General features: G+C 45.1%; 1 protein-coding gene across 2 annotated transcripts in view; it reads right to left on the bottom strand.

Annotated features, from left to right (window-relative positions):
* Positions 1-25,839, bottom strand: part of jag2b (jagged canonical Notch ligand 2b) — a 45,992-nt gene that overhangs the window by 9,183 nt on the left and 10,970 nt on the right. The window contains exons 3-15 of one of the 2 annotated variants that reach the window (XM_069722347.1): positions 18,285-18,339; positions 14,675-14,932; positions 13,621-13,681; positions 10,691-10,821; positions 8,622-8,741; positions 8,176-8,289; positions 7,803-7,916; positions 5,542-5,655; positions 5,147-5,193; positions 4,863-5,036; positions 926-1,088; positions 654-815; positions 3-116 (exon numbers count right to left, since the gene is read on the bottom strand). In XM_069722347.1, coding sequence (XP_069578448.1) covers positions 3-116; positions 654-815; positions 926-1,088; positions 4,863-5,036; positions 5,147-5,193; positions 5,542-5,655; positions 7,803-7,916; positions 8,176-8,289; positions 8,622-8,741; positions 10,691-10,821; positions 13,621-13,681; positions 14,675-14,932; positions 18,285-18,339 — 1,627 coding nt within the window. The remainder of the gene's footprint in view (positions 1-2; positions 117-653; positions 816-925; positions 1,089-4,862; positions 5,037-5,146; positions 5,194-5,541; positions 5,656-7,802; positions 7,917-8,175; positions 8,290-8,621; positions 8,742-10,690; positions 10,822-13,620; positions 13,682-14,674; positions 14,933-18,284; positions 18,340-25,839) is intronic. The other variant, XM_069722348.1, reaches the window with a different exon arrangement.

Raw genomic sequence — 25,839 nt, 5'->3', positions numbered from 1 at the left:
ACTGAGGTCGCAGAGTTTCCCCTCCCAGCCGTCCGGACAGAAGCACTGAAACGAGTTCACGCCGTCGATGCAGGTTCCTCCGTTTCTACAGGGGCTGCTGACGCAGTCGTTGATATCTGACGTCACAAGAAAACAGGAAACGTTGGAAGGACAATACGCCGCGTGTTCACTCGGCAAGGTGTTTTATTTGAACCCTTCGCATTCAGCATTAATAATGACTTAACGAGCACTAAATAAATGTTTAATAACACTAACATGCAGTCTCTGAGTAGATCTGTACGTGTTTATTAATGTATCTGTAAATGATAACAGCGTGATTATATAGCATCATACATGCCTGCAACTATGTGCATGTACATTTTAAAGTTCGTATTGGTTTAAGACAATATTATCTGTTTTCTATCTTTTAATGACGTGTTATGAACTCCTAAACGCAAAATTAGGGGCTTAAAATAGGAAAAAGATTTTGATATAAAAACTGTGCAAAGTAAAAGTAGACAAGTTTAAATAATCCAAAAATCTATTTGAAAGCATGACTAACTTTTTTTTTTTTTAAAAAAAAATTTAGGGCCTGACTTTTCACTTTTTGATTTCAGCTGTCGATATGATATTTCACGCGTCACAGCTCAGCTCTCTCAGGAAACTCTACGTACTCTCGTGGCAGTAGATGCCGCTGAAACCCGGGTCGCAGACGCAGGTGAAGTTGCCCGCTGGCTGGCTGATGCAGCGCCCTCGCGGACCGCAGACGTTGGAGGAAATGTGCCGCACTCCGGCCGAGTCATTGGTTGCTACAGCAACAGTGCAGCTGTCAATCACTGCAAGAAGAAAACGGTCAAATCAACACGATTCAAATTCCTCCCTCTTCTTTGGGACGCTGGTTTTGTTTCAGCGCCGCTTTCATCACTGCGGATCTCTCTGCGGTCACCTTGACACGGGCTGGTTTGGCAGCTCTCTTTGCGCCGCTCGCACGTCTTTCCCTCGAAGCCTTCGGGACACGCACAGTAGAAGTCTTCCTCCATGCTGTGGCACCGGGCCTCATTCTCACAAGGGTTCGAATCACAAGCATCGGAGGGGGACCAGCTAGAGATCTATGGGAGGAGAAGAAATACAGGAGATTACAATGAAGGCAAAAATATATAAAAAGGTCAAACCAAAGAAGTGAAATTCTAAAATACCACCTCCGTTGTTTCCTGGTAGCAACAACACCCGAGATGACTCAAAAATGTTGTCCATCAGCTTCACAGATTGTTTTAGCATCTTTCTGCGCGTTGCTTTATTCTTTGGCTGACAACCGAGACATAACCGTCTTCGGCAAATGAAAATAATAAAAAGCTTTAATGAGTGACGGCACACTACCTGCCCAGCACAAAGCAGGAACGACTCAAAAGCCAGATGTTTACTTCAAAAGTTGATGGAGACCCCCCCCCCCAAAAAAAGAAGAAAGAAGCTAAAAGGCTCAATATTTTAATAGCGGACTTCACCAATTTCCCACAACACACAAGTCCAAATAAATGCTGGTCCACATGGACTTCATTTAAAGCTACTTGTGTTGCCATACAATGGTCAAAAATCTATTAAAGGTTTCACTACGCCTTTTTTTTTTTTTTTTTTTTTTTTTTTTTTACATACTTATCCAGAGAAAGCGGCTGAAATCTGATATGACGTGAAAAACAATTCACAAATGTGCGAATAAAATTTGGAGGCCAGAGGGTTTTTCAGATTTAACATCATCACAACACTAAACTACTGAAGACAAGGACGTCGAAGCAAGTGAAGCCGAAGCAGCGACGGAGAATAGAAAGCTAAAGTCTGTGGAGGTGAGCAGCTTATCTTGGCTCAAGGCACCGCTGGTGTTCAGAACAAATCGAAGGTAAGTGGACGAGCGAAGTAAGCCTCAGAAACTTTCGCTAAGCTCATCAAGGGAATCCACGCTTTCGGTTTTACATCACTGCCCCGCTTAATCTCGTAAGATTATTCTGAGACGGAAGCCTCGCAGAGGAGACGGAGAGACACACACTGAGCAGGCAAAAGAAAGAGAATCCATTATGAGGACAAATATTGACTCTGGTCCAACATCATGCAGAGCCACAGTGAATATAATAAAGATAAATCTTCTGAACGCGACTCAAGGCCACAGTGACATCTTCTCCCATTTCTACAAGCAGCAATTCAAAAAAGGTCGGAGAGAAAAATCTCTCCGTTTATGTAAACAGAGGACGACAGCGCATAAACTGAGGGGGTGCAACCCTTCGCCATTTAAGGTGCTGAGCAGGGGAGGTCGAGCAGGGGGCGACAGGGTCGGTGAAGTTTGTGGTCACGCGTAGTTTATTTTACCGCAAGTGCCAGGAACAGGTACCGTTCGCATGCGTGTGGTGGGGAGATCGTGTCTGAGGGCGATAAATCTTCGGCACATTAATGTCCCCGCTCGCACTGCTCACAGCACGAGAGATGTTTCATTTCAGAGGGTAATGTCCACATCACAGAACCAAAAATAAATTCTGCAATAAAAACGGACATTTCATGAGTGCATATTATATCATTTAAAAGGATGTTACTTGGCTTTTCCAAAACAAATATTGTAGAATATTTCAAACAAAATGCCAAATTCAGTGTAAATCATTGACTACGTAGTTTTAAACATGATTTTATATTGCATTGGAGCTCTGTTATGCTTTATTTGCCACTTGCCATTGAGTTTGATAGAGTTGCTGTAAAAAAACATTTGACCGGCATCTCCGAAATCTATTTCTCGATACGACCGCTAACGGGCAGATAATCTTTTTCTGGCTCGTGCACAAAATCCTGACTTCTTCAGCGCAGGAATTCGTGGTTTCTAGAGAAGTGTTTAAAGCTACCGTCGCTGCGACCATACTGACACCTCACTCGTTATCAGAGAACCGGGGTTACCTCTGTAACCTAAAGTTGCACCGATTGTTAAATTTCATTTAACGGACCATATATCTCAAGTTCACGCTATAGACTCGTCTCCATACAAATAAACTCCTCCAAATAAAGTTATTTTATTCTGGTCCATATTTAGTCCGTCTTTCTCAAACAACAGCTACAGCGGATGCTTAAAAAAAAAATAGAAACAGCTTAGCCCAATATAATTCAAGGTTTATTCTTAGCAATAAACCCATAAGCCATTTTGGAGCTTTTGATTACATTATATAAATAATATAAATGTTATTCCATGTATTTATATATCTACTATCTTAAAGATTTCCTGTAAATTCCCCAAAACTGAGCAAACTCCATTTGCTATTTCTTTCAAAAATTAAAAGAAAAAAAAATCTTTATTATACATCATTCGGGGACCATGAATGTTTGATTGATTCCCATGAAATGTTGTGCAAATAGCTGTTGAGATATTTCAGAGGTGGAGCCATCACTCGAGAGCCGCGCAGACAGTGTGCCTAAAAACGCAAACGAAATATTTTTTGGGTTGACTCCCAAAACAAATTCTATGCGGGAAACACAGGACGTGCAAAATTTATAAATCGGTATTACATTATTAATGCAAGCATGTCTACTACTGAGTAAATGTGTCTCTCATCCTGAGCTTCTCCACTGGGATTGCTCTCTTCTTTTTTTTTTTTTTTATCTTCTGAAGACATGAATCAGATCGCAAAAAAACCACAAAAAAAACCCAGCCTTACACAATCAAACTTTTATGGACTGGAGAGGAGATACTAATCATAAAAATACGACGCTGGAGGCGTCGTAGTTTGGAATGTACACCGTGCCGTTGCAGGCAATCAGAGCTGTGTAGTATGCGGACAGAAATCCAGCGTCACCTCATTCAGAGAGGCTCGTATTTATAGTAGAGATGCTAAATCAGGATTGGCTCCTGACCAGCAATGTCCTCCATTCAGGGCCCCAGAGATGCAGTGAAGTGTCGGTTTCCTCACTGCTAACCTACATTCAAACACACACTTCATACATGAAAGGCTGCAGCAAGGACACGGATAGGAAGTGTGTGTACGGGATGAAAATATGAACTGCAGCAGAAGTTTCCGATGAAAACCGGGCTTTGGCTTTGAGACATGCAATAATACACAAACATTAGGGCGGGTTATAGCACCGACTTGGCTGCAGCGGACTTGTCGGGTCGCATGCTTTATAATTGCAAAAGTCACTTGGTGTATAATTCAGGGCGGGGGGGTCTCGAAACCCTTTTTCCTCTCAGAAACTACTTTGACAAAATAAAAGTGTGTCTCTAACATTTGTTCACATAGCTGAGCTCCACCAAACCAGCTGAATACGCTGCTTTTATGTGAATAATAACAAACTGATACTCAACACGCACACAATGAAAGCTGCTCTCCAGGGGAACATTCTCTGTACATATATGATAATATTCTCTCGTTCATCTCCATGACGATCACATCTTTAGTCGTGAACCGATTTGTTTTATCAGGATGTTTTTTTTAGCATCCAACTTCATGTCAAACTGTTTCGCTGGTGAGCTCGTATCTACCGATCGGATGTGAGGCGTTAAAGGAACATTGGAAAATTGTAGCATCTAGTTATAACTTGCATGCGAGACATTTAGGGAATTAATTGTAGCTAGAGAAAAACAACCTGGGTTACACTCTCCCCCTCTGAAATGCATGAGAACTTAAGATTTGTACCGTAATGTGTGATGTCATTTTTCTTTTGCTGAAATGGATTTGATCAAATTGCCATCGGGGAAAAAAAAAAACCCGTATCGCTCAGGAACAGGTATCGAACGTTTGGCACGGCACTCGGCCCTTTTCGTGTCCCTTAGGGTCCCCACAGCGATATATAAACACCTACCGCCACCGTTACTGCCGCTCGGTAACCGTTCACTGCTGGAACTCGTGAAACATGACACTCACCTCACACAGCTGTCCGGCGAACTCCGGTGGGCATTCACAGACGAAGCCGTCCAACACCGCGTGGCACTGGCCGCCGTTCTGGCACGGCCTGCTGTCACATTTATTCCTCTGGATTTCACAGTGAGCGCCCACGAAACCCGGAGAGCACTGGCAGTGGTAGCCCTTCGAGCCCTCCTGAAGACGACACGACGGAAAGGAAAGAGTCAAAAGGGCGCAACATCCAACATCCACAAATTCAACCGCATTTTCCACCGTGTCTTATTTCAACTAGGAAACGTCCCCACCTTGCATGTCGCCCCATTCTGGCAACGACCGCGGCAGGAGTTGACGTCTGAAGAAAAAAAATTAAACATATCAATTAATCCCTAATCCTGTATTAGGTCGAGACTACAATGAGGGAACAGCACAGATTAAGTTTAAATTTTTGGAAAAGAAATAACTAGTGAAGCAAAGAAAGTGCCAGATAGACTTGTATAGATTGTAACTGGGCATGCATGTCAGAGCTGGAGTTTCAGTTTGCCAAGACGAGAAAGAAACGAGTTGCCACATGTGGGAAAGTGAGTAGAGGGAGGCTGCGTGTCCAGGAAGTGAGAGGAGGCATCTGAAAGTAGTCAGAAGAGGAGGTTCGCCAGCGGAAGAAGAGCAATTTTAGAAGTGACTTTGAGGAAGAAATACTGACTGATGTCACAGTTTTGTCCGGACCATCCCCGAAAACAGTCGCAGTGATATCCGCCAATCAAATTTTTGCAAGAGAAAGCGTTCACACAGGGCTGTCCTGCACACTCATTTGCATCTGTGAAGGCAGGAAGGCAGAAGGAGACCGAGTCCATCAGTTCAAACAAACCAAGGGAAGGACAGGGAGAAAGAAAAGACACCAGAAATCCATTGTTTGAAGCCCGATTTACACAAAAAGGAAAAATAAAACTGTGACCAAAGCTGCTGCGGAATTAAACATTATTGGAGTCAAAAAGTGCAAAAGGAGCTTGAAATACCTCAACTCTCTCTGAAACATGATAAACTGGTTGCTACACTTTCTGACAGTCAGATGATCGTTGCATTGTAGGAAATGCAGTAATTCACTGTGGTTTTAGTATATTTGAAAGACGAGAAGTCAAGATATTTCCACTTCTGCTACTTTGATTGTGTCCATCGTTTCTTTTTTTTTTTTGAATCCGTCTCCTCTGAGTTACTCTGTTTTCTGAAAGTGAAACTGATGATGGACTCGAAGTATCAAATTTGATGCAGCAGATCCAGAAATACCCTCTTCTTCTTCATCCCACACAACCTTCTTCCTTTTCAAAATAGCCCATAATAATCAAGCTCCATCTTACATTAAAGATCTCTTAGCGGCCTTTAAACCCAACAGAAAGTTCAGTGTCCAGGCTCGCTTATAGTTCAGAGTTTCCAGCTTCAGACATGGAGGCAGAATATTTAGTCATCTGGCTCCTCCTCTGCTCTCCATTTTCAATACTAAGCTTAAAATTTACCTTTTTAATAAAGCTTATAATTAAAACAGGCTAAAATGACTTTTAACCACCCCTTTGCTGTGCTCTCCCCCTCCAGCATGATGTTTTAATATTTCCCTAATATGTATATTTACATCGTTTTTTTTTATTCTATTCACTACAACAGTAAAGTGAATTCTTTGAGACTTTTTGTATTTATTATTTCCTTGATTTTGCTTGAGAGATACGTTTCCCAAACCGGTGAAGGACATGGGAGGACAAAATCTGCTGTCCTCAAATGTGTAAAAATACAATCCAAAGTTTAACCAAAGCCAATATTGAGCAGTCAGTGTTCGACAAAAAAAAAAAAAAAATCAAGTGGATATCTTCCAAACGTCGGTGTTTTTAGCACAAAATTGCCTTTTTGTGTTACTATCCTTTCATTGCTGCTCAGCAAGGAAAAAAACATCTCCACAGTCAGCTGTCCAATAAAGACAAAGAAGCCACCAAAGATTAAACGAATCAACTTCAACACATTCAAATGAATTTCCTCCTGACCCCTATTTTTTAGAAATGGTTTTCATCGTCGGTCCATCGTGTGCAGAGACTCACCGTCACGGCTTCTCCACGGAGCAGCTGACGCGCAACGTTTTCATGTGTTCACGCAGGTTAAATGAGTGCAAAGAGAAGAGTTTCACTCGCAAACATTCACCACCTCCACACATCAAAAGGGTGGTGTGTGTATGTGTGTGTGTGTGTATGTGTGTGTGGGGGGGAGGGTCTGCGGGGAGTCCTGCTACACTCACACACCTGTCTTCTCTCTGAAACCCAACTCTCTCTCTCTCTCTCTCTCTCTCTCTCTCACACACACACACACACACACACACACACACACACACACACACACAGATCGCCAGGTAACACAGGAGGCCTATAGCTGCCTGTAAACTGAGATCTGAGCTGGTAAGATGACACTCGGGATCTCTTTCCTGCCTTTAACCCCCCACCCTCCCCCCTCCACACACACACACACACACACACACACACACACACACACACACACACACACACACACACTTTGTTTACTGGTCGTAATCCATTTCCTGGCTTCACGCTGGTCACGTCCGCTCATCGGGATATAGAAACGAGTGCCACCGCCAGCGACAAACAAACAGCCGGATATAGACACACTAGTAGCTCATAAAGTCATTGAGGAAAATGGGCCGCGCCGCGGGCAGCTGCCAGCTCATCCAAGGTATCGACGGCTTGTACTCCGGCCACGGTACTCAGGTTGCAGGTTTTTTAATCCAAAAATACCGTCACCCTGAGCGAGCGACGCCGTGGCCGGCGCTCAGAGGCCGCTTTGTTATTTGTCTTCGGGAACAAACAGGGAAATGCGCAGAAAAACACGCATCTCCCCGCGGAAATAAAGGCCGGCTTGCCAAAAATGTAAAAAAAAAAACAGGAATGCTATTTGTGTGTATTGAAAACTCACCTATCTGGCAGGTCTTCCCCTCCCACTGCGGTGGGCACGTGCACTCGAAGCCGTCCTCCAGGTCAACACAGGTTCCTCCATGAGCGCACGGACCGGAGACGCACTCGTCCAGATCTGAGGAAAAACAAACGCTCTCTTGCTTATTTCTAACTAAAGGCCACAATTAAAAAGAAAGGCGTTGGACATACAACGCACTGATGAACCGATGAATAAAGAGGATCTGAGGAGCAGAAGCGACTCATTTGGAAAAAAAGAAAAAACGGATTTTCCAGATCAAAAGAGAGTTCAAAAAGAAAGAGAGGAGGAAAGATTAAACGATGCCAATGCGATGACGAGCGTGGAGGTGCGTTCGAAAGTAGCGCGAGCGACTCACTGTTGGCGCAGGTCGGACCATCCCACCCTGGCGGACACCGGCACTCGAACCCCGCGGAAACCTCGTGGCAGGTACCGCCGTTGGCGCAGGGACTGGAAACACAGGCGTGATCGGCTGATGGGGAGGAGGGGGGGGTGAAAATTAAAAAGTTAGACAGAAAAAAAGTCTTTCATATTCCGTACCTATAATCATTTTTCTAATCGTTTCGTGTCACTTTAACGAATTCTTCTACACTTTCAATGATGTCCCTGCAATCTCCAAATGATCACTCGGGAACTTTAATTCTAATGAATTTCTAAAAAAAAAAAAAAAAAAAAAGGAAGACTCGACCTGACAGAGATGAAGAAGGAAGAACATATAGTGTACGTGGAAGAAGGACCGTCACAAGAACAACTCCACAGTGATTGTGGACTTTAATAGAGAGCAGGTTGGACTCCCTCTCTCACCGATCTGACAGGTCTTCCCCGAGTAGCCCTGCGTACAGGCGCAGTGGTACTCGTCCGGCTCGGTGTTCATGCAGGTTCCTCCGTTGACGCACGGGTGGTGGCGACCGCAGTAGTTCAGATCTGGAGGAGAACGGGAGGCAGATTTAGAGACGAGTTTTCATCAACTTCATTGACTCGAAGGGCAACGCAAGGAAGTTATGTCACATGTCAGTTGATCCAGACAACAAAGACCAGGAGGATTAGGAGAGAACTCGCGATTTAAAATCCGTTTTCCTGTAGAAGCATCTTCTAGGTGATGACGTCATAACTAACGGACATAGAATCATCTATATACACTTTAAAAAAAAAAAAAAACCAGCGGAGCAAACATGTAACCGTGCTGTCAGGTTCCTCCGAGTGGATCGACGTCGAGCGTTCAGCTCTTTGCCGTTTTGGTCCTGCCGTTGCCGGAGTTCCCAGAAGCTCGTCGGAGCCTTCGATGGGTCGAGAGCACCAGCTGTCCGCTTCGACAGGAAGCACACGGAGTGTTTTTCTCAACCACTCTGCTGCACTGCGTTATGACAAGCATTGTACTGTATTTACAGGATACGACCGAGCGCTTCGCATTCAGAGCCGTCTCTCCCGCAGTTTCTGTTCAGATCTGCGTAAAACTGTCCCATTTATTTTTGAATTCATATATATATATATTTTTTTCCCTCCTTTTTTATTTCCTTCTTCATTATTAGATTCCCCCCCCCCCCCCAAAAAAAAAATATACTCAACCCTAACTGATCCCTGCACAGCAGCCTCAGGCTAAAAGCCAGGTCACCCCTTAAGCCTGGTAAATAAATGAGCAGGGATCTGTCTCCACCGGGGATCTCAGGACCCGTTCTCATCCCCTGAAGAGCCCTCTGTGACGAAGGGATGGGGGGGGATCAGGTGTCCCTGCTGCTGCTCGGATCACACAGCCAGTAAAACTATCTGCTGCCGTTCTCCAGTCGGACAGGATGGCCAGCAAAGGCGATTCAGACCTTGTATGATATCGTGATAACGGAACAACTACATGCAAAAAGCTCTAAATGAATCCTGAGACAAAACTAAGAGGGAGAATAATAACTTACTTCAGATCTTCTCATTTTGGTCACTACTTGCAATACATTTATAAACTTTGAATGTTGTTTTCCAAATATTAAGTTCAGTTTTTGACACAAAACGACGCCTAAAATCTGCTAAAATGACTTTAACAGGGTTACAACTAACAATTATTTTTTTTAGCAGCAAATAATGTAGGGGATTATTTTCTGTAGTAATAGATTCTTGATACCTGACAACAATCATAAAGCCACCATCACAATAAAAAAATGAATGTTCTAATGGCCCAATGGACAACCTTCTTAACTGAACCCGGTGAGGTTGAAACCACCCAAAGAGTCCCCAAAGAACAATTTCTTTACTGTAAATTAGGATTTATTTTAGATCTAAAAATGTTCAGAAATTAAGAAAAGTCCTTAAAGCGTAAAGGGGATTACAAAATGTGTTGTTTTTTTTGTTGTTGCTTCAGCTAAGACAAAGAAAAGTAGCAAATCTACAAAATTAAAAAGCTGCAACCTGGAGATGTTTGTCAGTTAATGGAAAATCGCAAAGAAACTTGCTGACTAATGCTCGAGTATTCGATGAATAGTTTCAGCTCTAATCGCGTCAGTGACCTGCGAGTGACTGGTTAAGATAAAAAAATTTTTTTTTTTTTTTTTTAACTGAATATGCATCAGCAGCACGTTAAGGTGGCAAAAAAAAAAAAAAAAAAATGTGTTTGAGATTAAAGATGCTCTGATTTCTGCAGCTGTCAAAACAAAAAAGTTAACTGCTCAACAACAACAGCTAAAGATAGAGCAGTGTTACTATTTTACACGGAGATACATTTCTTCTTCAAAACCTATTTCTCTGGCACCTCTGGTCCGAGTATCTTGCTCACTTATTACTCATCAAACACGGATAACTGTAGCCGGAGGGAAGATGCAGGCGCTCTGCCAGGGTCCTGCGTGGGAGGTGATGAAATTAAAAAAAAAAAAAAAAAAAAAACTTCTTCATACCTTTATCACACAGCAGGCCGCCCCAGTTCCTCTCGCAGTTGCACTGCCAGGGGATGTTGCAGGTTCCGTGCACGCATCCAGGATAAAGCACGCATTCATCACAGAATTGGCCCGCCCAGCCGTAGTTACACCTGTCAAAGAAAAAAAAAAAAAAAAACAAGGGGGAAAAAAAAACACCGCGACCATAAATCATTCATCCCGATTGAATTCTTTCAACAGATCTTTGAAGGATCGCTTCGTTTTAGTTGATTGGCCCTTGTTTTTATTTCTCTTCGATCACTCTTACAAAATATTAAAAACCACCGATAGATGCGTCTTTAATACGCTCCGATTAAGGGCAGAAATTATGGTCAAAACATCAGCAAGCTTAACATCCCAAACAGATCAGTTTCATTGACCTTAAAAATGATGAAAAACACCCACATTCGTTTTTGTTGTGCAAAATTAAAAAAAAAAAAGGAGTAAGTTGGTTCACAATTTCCAATTTAAAGTCAATAAAACCTGATAGGAGGCTTTATCTTGTGCGTTTCCTGACTTCTTAGAGCCGATAAACCTTCTTTTTTTTTACATTTTTAAACCGTTTAATCCCACCGAGGAGCTGCTGCGGACCGCCAAAGTTGTCAAAACTGACCTCGTTTTACGCACAATTATAAATCACGACAAACAACCTGAAGTCTGCGATAAGAAGAGCACCATCCATCAGGCGCCGGCCGATTCAGGTCCCGGCTGCATGCTAACGGCGCGTCTGCTCTTGCGGCCGCACATCTCGAGGCCTCCCGCCGACTAATCTTAGTGGAGGGTGACATTCCAGGGCAGGAGGGGTTAAGAACACTTCCACCGGCTCCCGCGCTCCGGTCAGAGTCTGGGGAGTCGAGGTGCAGCGGTGTGGGGGGCGGGCGGGCGGGCGGGGTGTCCCGGGCAGCGCGACTGCACGGTGAACATGCGCGCCCTCCCCTCCCCTCCCCTCCCGCCCGCAGCCCCGCGACGGTACCCGGCTATTCCGAGGCTGCGGTGTCGTCGAGCCAGCTGTCTCGTCAATCGACGGCTATTTTCGAGCCTCCTGCAGACGGCACCGCTGCCTCTCCGAGGGACGAGGCCCTTCAGAAATCTCTGCCATTCTCAGGCCAGGGAGGGGGGAAGAGAGGGGGGGGCATCAGGGGAATACTTGGCGTGCTTCTATAGCTGTATATGATTAGCTTCGGGAGGGCTTGACAGCAATGTAGCAACAACACTAACAGAACTTTTGGCAGGGAGACTCGGTTACCGCTTTCTACGCGCCCGAAGGGCGTCGAAAGTGTCTTTGAAAGCGTGCTTTGAATTTTGTCCATATTGACACAATGATGAGTCACCAAACATCTCGAGGTGTAATATATCTTCTGAGGCGCAGTCCAACATCTTGACACGCAAAGTTTGCAAAATGTCGAATTACACTGCACATCCGAGCGGACAAGATAGAACTTCTCTGGAAATACGTCGGGACAGGTCTAACGTGGCCTAAATTTTTTTTTTTTTTTTTTTTTTTTAAAAAGCCTGCACGCTGCAGCCTAACAACAGGCGTGACATGGAACAAAGCCCATAAAACAGTGATGAAATACAGAGAATGAAAGGAAATGCTAAGGGATTAGTTTACAGCTTTCTGTGACCCGAGGCGTCATTAAATTCATGCCAGTGCAGGAAGACTCCGTACCGCTCCTCTTCTATTCAAGTCACTTTTCCTGTTGACTGTGACTCGACATCTTGTATGAATGAAGAGGTGTCTGCTCACGGGAACAACAAAAAAATGTGAAGCAGTTTCCTTCATCTGGTCATCCCTTCATTCCTCGGCTCTCGGCCAAAACCCCTTTTCCTTAATAACGGTGGGGGGGGGGGGGGTCTCCTTCCATCCGGCAGGTGGGAGAGTTATTTATCTTTATTTTTTTTTTTTTTTACAAATGACGACGGGATGTTCCACATCCTGGAAACCTGGACCGGTAGGGACACCCAACGTGACTTTATCGGTCATTTCCACTTTGGGAAATGTACATAACACGGTGGGATATTCATTTCCTTTTCGCGCCCCTTGCCCTTCAAGGAGGGACCGCAATGCGGACGGGGAGGGAGATCTGACCATTCCCAGCACGTTTGCGGTGGTCAGATTCACACGCCGACAAGACCCCTTTTCTTCGGTCCGGGCTGCGGAGAGCTGGTGAGATTGCTTGGTATTCTGAGGAGGATTTCGGGCAGCTAAAAATACAAGAAGGCAGGCGCGGCGTTGCCCTTTTCTTCCGAGATGCCCACGAGGGAAGGAAAGGCTGACACAAAAGAAACCAACAGGCTTCGACAAGTGAACGTGCTTCTGTTTGGAATCCAAAATCCATCATTCTTGCACACGTTCACCTTCTCTACCGAAATCATTTCCAAGAAACACAACGCTGCCGCAGCTGAGTTTCCAGCCGTTACAGAAACCGCCTTTTATTTAGGGCTGGGTATCGTTCCAAAATTGTCCATTACCAGAAACTTGACTTCAGTTGCACTTCCTCAATGATACTTTTTTTTTTTTTTTAAATCAAATTTGAACAAAACTAAATTTACATTTCACATTAAGGTAAAAATGGACAGGTGTCCCCTACAGGCCTCACACGCAATCTAGCAATAGATGCCTCAATACACCAGTGTTCCCTAAATGCCTCAGATGCAGGCTAACAGCAGATGCTACAATTTTTTTTTTGACGTTCCCCTAACGCCTCACGAGCAGGCCGACAATAGACAAAAACTATTTACTGATGTTCCCTAAACAATTCAGTCGGGTCCGGTTTAGTACACAGCCTTACTTTCATTACAAAACACACCGCACGCACGACACGACGGCGATCTAAATGCGAAGCAGCAGAGGGTGCAACAGCTACTGTACGTCGTTCTGTACATGAAAGCAACATTTGTACTAATCTTACTTGCATTCGCCTGGGACGGCGCAGCTGCCGTGTAGGAGGTTGCATCCTTGCTTGCAGATCGCTGAGAGGAAGAAAAAAATAAAAAAGGGAAACCATTTAAAAAGTTCATGTTCAGCCATGTTGATTGACATGTTATTACATTTATTACAAAAGGAGGGGGTACGAGCAGGCAACACGGTAAACTGGGGGGGGGGGGGGAGGAGAAGCTGGTTTGTTTGCCTTCTTTCTAACGAGTGCAACAAGACGTGAGAATTCACGGCACCCCGAACGAGGTTGTGGGCGAGGAAAGGGCAACTTTATAGCCGGCGTGTACAACACTAGCCCCTCTTAAAAACAAGCTGCCCCCCCCCCCTCCTCTTTTCACCCTTCGTCTGCTAAGGTCAGTTGGATGATCTATTGAGGCCCTCCGCCCTCCCACCACCTCCACCCACTCTCTCCAACACCACCCACAAGCACGACCCCAACACCGTGGCTGTACGCTACAACATCAGCATGCTGCATTTGTAACACGCGCGCATATTTATGCTGCAGTGCCGTGCACTCTTTTGTCCATTTATAATCGGGATAAAATTATTAAAAAGATCTACAAAATGTAGTTTTAGGGTTATAAAATAGGGCGACAACCGATGATCATTTTTAATCACGTGTTTATTAAATACTTTTCAATTAACTGGCTAATCTAGTGGATTTTCAAATGTCCAAAAAAAATATATTTTTTTTAAAAAATCCTATGACGACATTAACAGTCCAAAACCAAACAAATTGTATTATTATCTAAATGCAGCAAACCTTCACATTTGAGAAGCTCGAATCAGGAAATGTTAGAAAATCAGAAAAAAATCAACCTTGACCATTAAAATCAGCAAAATTATTGAAGAATTATTGAAGAAACGGCTGCAGAAGAGAGAAACTGGTTGAGCTATTAAAACACGGGAATAATAACATCGTGTGAAAACTAATACAACAACAACAACAACAAAAAAATGCATGACTAGGTTTAATGCCACGTGACATCCCACGGTGAAGTGTTCAGACGATGCGATTTCGAGCTCACCTGTCCTGCAGTCCGTCCCCATCCAGCCGCCCAGACACACCTGCGCCCCCGAGGGCTCACAGCGGTAGTGGCCGAAGTAGTCGTCGCGAGGGACGCACAGCTTGTTGCACTTGTTGCCGTAGTAGTTTTCGTCACAGCGCACCCGGATACGGTACGCGAGGCGCGCCACCGGCCCGTCGTGCAGGATGTTCTGCCAGTGGTCGCCGGGGTTGATCATGCCGGTGTGAGCGCTGCGCTCGATCAGCAGCTCCTCGTCGTCTGAAGGGAAAACGAGATGGAAGACGAGTTACGTCAGGTTGAGGACATTCTGCCGTGATTTGACCACAAAACCGGACACTTGTGCACAGACGAATAAAAAGACCGCTATGATATCCAATAGTGGGGGGGGGGGGGGAACCAACTAATTTCCTTTCCACTGCACCTCAGTCCAACTCCCTGGATAAGTGTACAATAATGGATTGTGCCCCCCAATAACCTTAATCAACGGTTACAAACCAACATTATATCAAAAGTCTGTGCTGTTCAGGAACACGACAAGTTCATGTTTCTCTAGATGCAATGAGTCCACGCAACTGTGGCTTTGTTCTTCTCCAGAGGTTGAAAACCGTCAAAACTGACTCGGGATGCCGCCAATAAGTAGAAACTGTATTTAGGAAGGCGATAAAAATCAGGTTACAGTATTTGAAATCAGACAATGGAGCAGAATCTGATTTATTCTGTTGTAAAGTCACAAGAAGAAGCAGCGCTTTCTTATTCAGCGTACAGACGCTTTGATATCATTGTGTTCGCGCGTGTGTGTGTGTGTGTGTGTGTGTGTGTGTGAAAAGTACCCACTGAATTTTAAGTATGTAATTGAAATTCATTGTCTGCAGACTGATGCATTCTCTGGTGATAGCGCACATCACCACTACAGGGAGTTTTGTGTGCGCATCGTCATGAAGCGCCTGTGTGGCGGCGACTCCAAATTCAGCCTCCGGCATGAGAGCGTTCACGTTAAACATCGTTTGCTCCTTTGGGTCTCGCTGCAGCACCAGCTCCCAGAAAACAGGCCAAAAAAAAAAAAAAAAAAAAAAAAAAGGAAATCTTTTTCACAGTGGGATCGAATCTCGCAAAGAACCTCGGTGGAAATAGGGGGTCTGTGATTCCCTTTTCTCTCTACGGCTTCGGGGCTCAATGCGCCACAGACATTTTGAAGCAGGAACACACGTACACGTACGTACACACATGTATGTACACACACACACACACACACACACACACACACACACACACACACACACACACACACCTCTGCTGGGGACTGACACAATGTCAGACAGAATTAAGCAACAATAACAGAAATAACCCCCGGCGGTTGCCAGATAGAGAACAATGGGCTCCGGGCCCAAGCCGGTCTCTGCTACTAAGTGTCTAAACAGTGAGCCCGGCCGCCCCGTCCACTCCACTTCCTGCTCGATAAACACAAGGAAAACAGCCGGCTGCCTTTCCTGAGGACACAGGGAGGGGGTAAAGGGGGTAAGAGGGCGTGGAGGGGGGTGGGGGGACACTGGAGGACGTGACGCTGGAGGAGAGGAATCTCACTGACAGACCGACGGCTCTTACGTAGGACCAGACATGAGGCTGGTGCTGACTCAGGCCAGACAGTAAGTTCATCTTCACGTTTCACAGGCCGAGGATAAATCCACCGTCACTTTATTTCCTCTAATGCAGCGATTGATGCTAACCAGAAAAAAAAGATGGCCGCATGAAACAACCTGGGGGAGCTACATGTCGACCTCCGCCGTCCGTCAGGACTGATCATTCGGGATGGTCAGACAATGGAGCTCACGGTGATCGGTCTGATTTTTCAAACAGGTGTTCGGCAGTCATACCGACGTTAAAATTGTTTAAAATTGAAGTCTCTATAAATCAAAAGCATGATCTATAACGCGAGTGTTGGGCCAGTTATCGTCACAAAACACATTTGGTGGACAAAAAAAAAAACGGTGGATCCCGATTAGTGACGCATGGAAGAATAAGTGGTTACGATATGATATGATACGGTCTTACAAAACCAAGCTGAAAATGTACAATTATTTTTGTGGCCGAAGCCTCGTAACACCTGCTAGCAAATGAAAAGGCCTTTTCCCCCGATGGTGTATAATCTTGAATCTCTTTGGTCGGTGCTATAAAAGCATAACACTTCGGTACCCAGAACCGTTGTTGCAAATGCAAATGCCTTCTCGCATTCTTCGCAGCCCAACCACCGTACCGTCTCTTCATACATCCAATTTTGTGTTAGATCTGGCTTTATAATAAAGAGGCCAAAATTAACTGAACAAAACACTTCCAATGGTAAGAAAGACACAAAAGGCAGCGCCGCCTTAATGAGCAGCTGTTGCACATATTTCGCTGAATTGAATTTGGCCTTTACCTTCAACAGTGAAAAGGAAATGCTGTGAAATTACCTAACAACTGTGAAAACAAATTAAAAATGAACATAATAAGCGCGACCTGCCCAATTCACCTGCCAAGGCAACGGCTTCACTAACTGCTGCAACTCACTGTGACCTTAAAGAAGTCTGCTACTACAGGCAGACTCCCTTGGGATCTTGAAAGGCGTGTATGTTCCTGACGGTTGTGTTTCTTGAACCCATGACATTAAGGCTGAAGTCAAATGATGTGTGTGACCAAACGGCAGGCTCGGTTCAGCTTTTCGAAAAACACTAAATCAAACAGAACCTTCCTGAGCTTTGGCATGAAATGAAAAAAAACCACAACATTTTTCTCGGTGACATTCATCCATTAAGAAGTGCCGAAAATGTGTTTGTGTCTTGTATCCCTGGACCCGAAACACATCTATTCAGCGTCTTTATAGCGATTTGGCTGCGACCGAAGTGCGAGTAGCTGGCAGGAAATCAACTGCACTGCTTCACAAGCGACATTTGGGCATTACATCTATCAGAAACATCCAAACTAATTACTGTAAATGTACACAACCGCTGCAGAAACAGGAGACAACACGGGGCATGCAACGGTCTAATCAAAGAGCGATGATGTCAAAAGCTATTTCTTCCCCATTGTCCGCATATACGAGTGGAAGTGCTTTTGATGTCATGGACAAAACAGGATGAAATGACCTCATATAAATAAGCTGCGAGATTGGAGAAGAAAGGACGGTATGGTGCGGTATATAAATTAATCCACGTACACGCCTGCGTGCGCAGAAAGGCGCTAAAGACTCGTGAAAAATGCCACCGTTTCCACAGATCAAAGCTCCGTCCAGACCTACAGACATTACAGTCCTCAATGTGTCCTCTTCCTCCCAGACGGGGCTACTGCTCAGACGGGAAAAAGGGGTTGTACAGGAGTCTACCCAGCGGACACAACCAAAGGAAAACAGGATACAGCTGGTCAGACCTGACCGCCGGAGCCAACATAGCTGAGACGAACCGAGGCTTTTATATATGAAGAGTCTTGAGGTGGTGGGGGGGGGGGTGGCAGCAACCAAGAGTTAGTCATGATACACTAAACAAATCTTGGTGGCAACTAAACTGCGAAACTCGTCCACTTCTCGAGGCACATTGAGGAAGCTACAGCACGGAGATGTGTGCGTGAAGTTCAAACTTACTTTTGCGCGTGTCGTTGTCCCAGTCCCAGGCCTCCACGATCAACGTGTACGTCCGCTGGAAGGGGGGAGAGAGAGAAAGAAATGAGTCAGATAAAATATCTCGTTCTCTCCTTTATTTCATTTCTGTCTGCACAGGAAGACCTAAATGATCATTTAAACTGTTGTTCGTTGGCTTATTTCAACTGGCTAACAGTAGCCCGTGGTATCATTAACTCGTCAGCCGTCGGTGGGATCAACAGCTGTGACCATATGCTGCACCAATCTGAGGAAACACAACCACCCTGTTCAGGAATCAAAAATCAATACTTCTCCAGGAAATGACGTCTCAAGTTGCTCACAGAGTGAATGCAGGGTTGGTAACGTATGAAGCACAAAGACGGGAACATTTGAGACTATTGAGCATGAACCACACTTACAATCACAAGTTCCTCTTGGTTTGAAAGAGCACTGTAACTAGTCACAGCTCACTTCTACTTGTTAATATTCCAGTCCAAAGACAAATCAGCATAACTAATGGTGACATGATGTCTTTTTCCTCTCAGCCAGCAAAAAAAAAAAAAAAAAAAAAAAAAAAGGAACAACTGATAAAGGGCCTTTGTCATTTTTGTTCCCAAATTCACTGAGAAGTAAACATCACAATAATTACAACACGTTCCTAATGTAGACAGAATAATGGAAGTGATCATTTCAGGCAAAGTCATGCTCCTCTTCAGCAGAAACAAACAAACACACACACACACACACACACACACACACGCAAAATCGATTCCATTGCTACTACAGAGTCTCGTATACAACTCGGCTCCGTTGCTCAGAGGTACGCTTGAGTTACGTCGCCAATGAAACCCAATGATTCAGAAGTGAGAGAGCCAAGATACGGTAAGCACAACTGTGACGCAAGGAGAGTAATACATCAAAGTGCCTGGGGAGGTTCCAAATGTCCACCGGCCCAGCAGGCGGTAAAGTAGTATGAATCTGCATTACTGCACCCCTGCTGGCTTCGCGGCTGCGATACAAAAATTCTGGTAACCAAGGCGATTGCCGTCACGGAGGGCCAACAAGCACGGTGCAACTTAACCAATATCTGCTGTTGCCCACGTCCAGAACCTGTGACCACGAGGTAAGTGACCGGCCAAAACACGGTGAAAGTAGGCGTGGAACCCGGGTTGGTTACGACCACTAACAAGTCCAATAAACCATGTTGACAAAAAAAAAAACAAAAAAAAGGAGAGAGGAAGCATCACTTTGTGCCTTTTTATGAAGAACATAAAGCTGAGAGAAAGAAAAATATAGAGCTGCAGATGGCTGAAAGATGGAGAGAGAGTTTAGAACAGATCTTTTGACAGCAGGCATGTGATAAAACATTGTCCTCAAACTTCAAGATAGACAAAGAGATTTCTTAAAATGTATCATTATCGATCGGATATCAGGGCATCAAGGCTGCACACCAAACGGTGCCCAACATATGGTCCCCAATCTGGAAGAAACTCGGCCTAATTTTAAAACCGAGTGGGGCGTCCAACTGTTGGGTTAAAAATCTGACACTTGCCAAGAGTTAGAAGAGAAGATATACGTCACTCTAATGTCTGTACGCTAAATACAAGGACGAGGTTAGTTTATCGTAAAATAAAGAAGGAAACGGTTAGCCTGGTTCGGTCCAAAATATCTACCAACGAGCACCTCTAAAGCTCACCAATTAACATGGTGTCATGATGATTTTTTTTTTTGTATAAAATATATATCTGTTAGACATCGCTACAATCCACTTAAATGTTAGCAACTGGTATCCACAACACATTAGTTACCTGCCAAGATGGTGGTGGTGTTGCCTTAAGTAGATTATGGTCGACTAGAGATTTTTGGGGATTTTTGTTTAGAAAAAAAATTCTAAAATGATTAATCAATTATTTTCTGTTGATCAATCAATTCACTGTTTCAGCTCTAATGGCTTTTATTCACCATATTCTGATTTATGGCATAAAATACTTAGATTCATAGATACTTCAGGATTACAAAAGTACAATTAATTTCAATGATGAGGCAATAATTTGTCTGCACAGCTGACACTGGTTTGAGTAAATATGAACACACAAATGTGTACACACACACACACACACAGATGGAAACTAACCAAGCTAACCAGCATCGGAGGAGTAATCTCGCTGGTGTGCTGCAGGGCACACTGCTAGGCAACCAGCTGACCTAAATAGCACCCATTACGTCACCACCAGTGACAGTTGTAGTAGCCACAGTGTGACTGCTGTGACCTCTAGTGTAATGTCATTGATGGGACGTTGGCCTCGGGCGGTGCTGGGTTTATAAAAAAAAAAAAAAAAAGCATGAACAAGCATGACTTGTGGCTGCTTCAATGAAGTGGGGAAGATAAATCAGAGGAGAGGAGGACTGCCAAATGTGTGTGTTTGTCAGTCTGTGTTGTTGATCTAGGGGACCAACAAGCTGGTAGGCTGGTTGCTGCTGGGCTGTGGGATTAAGTAGGCTTGTCTGGCTGTGGGTGGTGGCGGGAGGAAGGGGAGGGGAGTGTTATTGTGGGGGACCGTGGGTGACGAGGGTGGGAAAGAGGGGTGAGCTGAAGAGCTTGGCTCAGAGTCGGGACACAGGAAGAACAGGTGAAGGAGACTGCACTCGCAGGTAAGACGTGAAGAGGAAAAATGGGTCTGGGGGCAAAGGGGGATGGCCAACGCTGGGAAGCTAAACTTAGAGGAGAGGGGTACAGAAAAGAGGAGACGGGGAGTTTCGGCGTCTGCGGACGACGCTGCTGTTCCCGGAAGCTCTGCCGACCCGTCCAACCGCAGACACACAACAGATGCAGCCTCAGAGATGGATTATTTGACATGAACGTGGATCATCCCACGACACATAGCTCGGCTTCTGACCTTTCCACCCATCCCCCCGCCACAAAAGGGTGGGCTGGCTGCCCCAGTCTGAGCATGTGGGTGGGTGTGTGCGCGTATGCCAATGCATACAAGAGGGAACTCCTGGGTAGCAACGCATGCATGCATGCATTAGTGGCCGCAGATCTTCGGACAAAGCCCGCCGGCTTCGTGAGGCCGCGCAAGAGTCAAACCTCGTCGCGGTGCAGAATCGAAGATCAAAGAAAGAGCAGGTGGCCACGCTGTGACCGGCGCCTTTCAGGGTTTACAGAAAATCCGGGGTTGCCTGCATGCCTACGTGTTGTAAACGTTCGGGTTAATAGTCCCCCGAGTCAGTGTATGTTGGGGATGAGCAAAGCCCATGGACTAGTCTGGTTTCCCACAGACCATCCCAGTCTGTGATTAGCTGGATTAAGTGACAGCTGCTCAAATGGTTGGAACAAGATAGATGGATGGGAAGGGGGATAAAGGGGAGGAGTGGGGGAGGGAAGGGGGAAAGGCTACTGAACAAAGACCCTTGTCCCAACACCGTAACTCACCCCCATTCCAATCAAAACCATTGTCCATGAAGAGACACAGTCAGCACGGGCACAATTAGTGTCAGCATGTGTGCTACCGAGCCCGAGCGGGACAGTTGCACTGGTGAAGTCAATACAAGCAGCCAGTGGTTCTTGTGCGAGTCCTAATCTTATATCCAACTGTGCTGCGGCTCAGCAACCATCCTAATTTCATTAACCTGCCCTTTTTCTCAACTCTGAACACACGTCAGCTACATCTGACGGGGAGAAAATACTTTATCCGAGACGATGAAGAATCCTCAGTCAGTCAAATCTCCAAAACCCTAACCGGCCCTTCCCCTAATGGATTAGAGGATTTACTCTGAGAAATCCTAGTTTTCAAGTCAAGAAGGGGGGCACGGTGAGATAAAAAAAAAAAAAAAAAAAAAAAGGCTGTTTATGTGTCATGCACTCAGTGAATCTGTGTTCGCTTGGTGTAATGATGGAAAATTGAAGTGTCATCTTTGCATCACGTGGCATTAAAAATAGTGATTTCGGGTTGTTATTTAAACTACCCATACTTGCGAAAGCAGAAGATGTGGTGGTGTCAGGGGAGAGCCACAGGTGTAGGTTCCCACGCCAAGATGAGGGTTGGAAAGGAAGGTGGCCGTTGAAATAGAAAAGGGACAGGGAACAGAGAGGTAACAGTGGGAAGTGGAAGCCGGGGCAGGTTGGGGTCACTAAGCATGGGATCTTGCACGCTTCTTTTTCAAAAGAGGGGTCAGCCCTCCGCATGTGGGCCGATGTGCGTGTTTGCATTCGAAGAACACTAAGAATGTGAGATCCAGGCGTGGAGGGTAATCCCATGGAAGAGCCTGGTCCGCCAACAATTCACTATGACCGGAGGTCTGAGCTTTGATTGACTCATTCCTGCCTCTTGGGGGGGAAAGTTGGGCTATCAAGTGTCCATTGAGCATTGAGAATTGTTAAAGCTGTTTTCCGCTGCCTTTGAGCTATAACATTCACAGACTAGTACTCCCTGTAAAACACTGTGTGTGACCTTGAGCTATTTCGGTTTCCCATGTCACCCAGAGGTGACCTGAATGTCCACCTCTGTGTTCCCAGCTCCTCCACAGGGAGCTCCACTGACATCTCTTGATTTATTGCCTTCTGATGGGACATGAGGTCATCACGCTTCATCCCGTGGCCAGTAATCGCCGCATGTAATCTTCATTAATCTGTGATGTCAATCCCAGCTTTTGGTTTTACTAGGGCTGAGTTTACGCTATTCCAGCCAGGCCACCGAGCTAGGAGGGACCCATGGGGACGAGCAGCATGGGCTGCTTCTGGTACCTTTTTCTGACATTGATCTTCGGAAGAAATGGTAAAAACCTGGATTAATAACAGCAGTGATCCATCAGCTTTAGTTAGCACTGCTGTCTGCAGATGAATAATAACCAAAAAAAAAAAAGGCCCATAAATTACATTAATCAACCCTGAAATGTCCAGTTGCATACATTTTTTACTCTAATTAGACCAACTGCGAGTTAAATAATTTGGTGTCACTGGCTCCTAATGATACTGAAAGTCATTAATGCATGGAACATCAAACAGGCTGAATGTCACACAGTCTAGACACCTTCAGAGAGCACAGCCACAGAGGGTTTCTGAAAGGGGGCAGGGGGGTACGACAAGGTCTGGAGCAGGGCGGGGTGGGGTGGGGTGGGGGGGGAACAGCTTCTTGAGGGTAAAATGCAAAGAAAAGAAAAAAAAAGTCGAGCCGAACCAGATTCACATCACTTCAGCCGGGAGGGTGCGACTCAAATGGAAATCTCTCTCGGTCGAGCTCCTCAATCTGTTCAGAGGCAAAGGATCAAAGACCTCCAGTGGCAAAATCCTCGCATATGTGGCGATGATGTTGGCAGGCAGAGACGGACACGTTGAACGGTTTTTGACCCTTTCTGACATCAGTGCTGAACATTGTGTACTTTTTCCTGTCCCAGGTTTACAGTCAGACATCAGAGGTCCAAAATAACATGTACAAGTACAGTCAGCATTACTCATTACATTGTAATAATCCACACTTAGATAATTGGTTAACTTTAGAATGAAGGTGGGGTCAGGTAAAGCATTGGACACCACTGCTTAGGGTTCATGTTAAAGTAAGAGAAAACACACTCTGATGGGGAATCTATTAGAATCTATTATTTGCCTTTCACATCTCGTACTACTGCCCGGTGCTAGCAAAACAAATTCTTGACAGGTTCCACGGGCATTTTATGTATTTTTTTTTTTTTTCCAGCTCAAAATGTACAACAATATGATTTGACTACATTAAACAAACCGACATCAAACCCTCCAATTTCCTGAACGACTGAATATTTGGCGTTTTTGTTTCCCGAATGACATCAGACTAATTTTCTACAGATCATCTGAGCAAACTAATCACTGCAGCGCCACAGTGAGAGAAAGAAGGCCGTCTCCGGACAGCGCGACGGCCTCTTTCCACAAAACAAACACATCACAGTTGCTTGAAGGTAAACAACCAGTCAACCGTGAGCCTCAATCGAAAATACTACACTAGTGAATTTTACTTTATTTTATGAATGACAATAGCAGTCTTTTTTTTTAAAGAACCTTAGCAGACAGGTTGAGCAAGATTTATTTCCTTTATTACAACTACGTGTGTGTTTGAAGAAGCAGATTACAGACACGCAGTCATATCTCTAAGGTGGACGGCTACGAGTGCTGCCAGAGTAATGTTCCAAGAGATGTCGCGCTGAAGGCAAGGCATTTGGCTGGGTGGTGTATACCCGCTGTGGGGACACACACACACACACACACACACACACACACACACACACACACACACACACACACACACACACACACACACACACACACACACACACACACACACACACACACACACGGCCCATTGAGCATGCTGCTACTATGCCAACAGGGTCATTACCCATGCACGTCCAATACAACAAACCCCTCCCCTCCTGGTGCTAATTAACCAGCATGATCCAAGACTATGCGACACGTAAAACAAACACCAACACATGCGTCGGCGTAGACGTCCATTACAGTCACCCGAAAACAAACCGAAAGCCACTAGGCGGTCAGAGATGGGTGGGGAGGGGCGGTGCTACTGTCAAGACAGAAAAATGTCCTGCTCCGAAAAGAAAAATGCCAATAATAAGGTTAAATGAAATGGATCAAAGACAGATTTTTATTCCTCAGTCAAGGACGTGTTACTATTGTATCAAAACATGGCTGAGCCTCATCTGAAAATACGAGTCTGACCAGGCTGATGGTCAGAAAACGATTGAAAAATAATACATTTGATACTCGTGTCTGAGCTGCATATGACGACTTGAGGGCTTCAAACAATCAGGTTAAAGCTCGATTATCCGGGAGTCTTGGATATTTGTTAATTACTTCCTCCGGTACTAATTTGCCTCGAGAAGTCTAAGAGCTACTGCGGAAATAAGCGCGCTTCAGAGACATTACCAGGCTGATTCCTGATCCAAAGCAACAAGGCGCCCGACCGGAGAGCCAAACGGCACCACCTCCAGCCGAGCCCATTATCATTTCAAACAGGTTCAACAGCACAGCGACAATTTAACTGCCCATGTAATGACACGCTTTAATTACCCCCGCAAGGAGCCTCTGGCACCTGCACACCATTCATTTAACGAGAAGCAGGGGGACGCAGCGAGCGACGGCAACGTCCACGTACGGTGCACTCGAACACGCCACCATGCAGGGCGGGAGTATGTTCGCAGAGACGCACGACTCACCACTATACATCAGCAATGTGTTGACAGCAGTCCACCACCCCGCCCTGTTCCAGTCATTTTTACAAAGCTAGAAATAAGCTGTTAAAAAAAAAACTAGGAAAAGGCTTCAATCAAGCAAGTGTACTTTATGCTCTTGTGAACACCTGGAAATCACAGCGTGCAAATAATTTAGAGTCCGCACGGTCTTATTTGTTAGCAGTTGTGTCATAAATCAATGTGGTGAGGATTTATTGATGCTTAAAACCAAACAGTCCCTCGCGAAGGGATCAGCTGTGCGACCACGCTGACGAACCCATCAATAAAATCAAAACTAACCTCCGGCATTCAAGTTGTTTCGTATAAACTCTGCCCCCTAAAC

Source organism: Brachyistius frenatus, unplaced genomic scaffold, assembly GCF_029030835.1.
Source record: "Brachyistius frenatus isolate BFR_SWC_R1_liver_20210118 unplaced genomic scaffold, ASM2903083v1 Contig_286, whole genome shotgun sequence".
Lineage (NCBI taxonomy): Eukaryota > Metazoa > Chordata > Actinopteri > Embiotocidae > Brachyistius > Brachyistius frenatus.
Note: the sequence above shows the minus strand (reverse complement) of the source record. Positions and strands in the feature narration are given on the sequence as shown.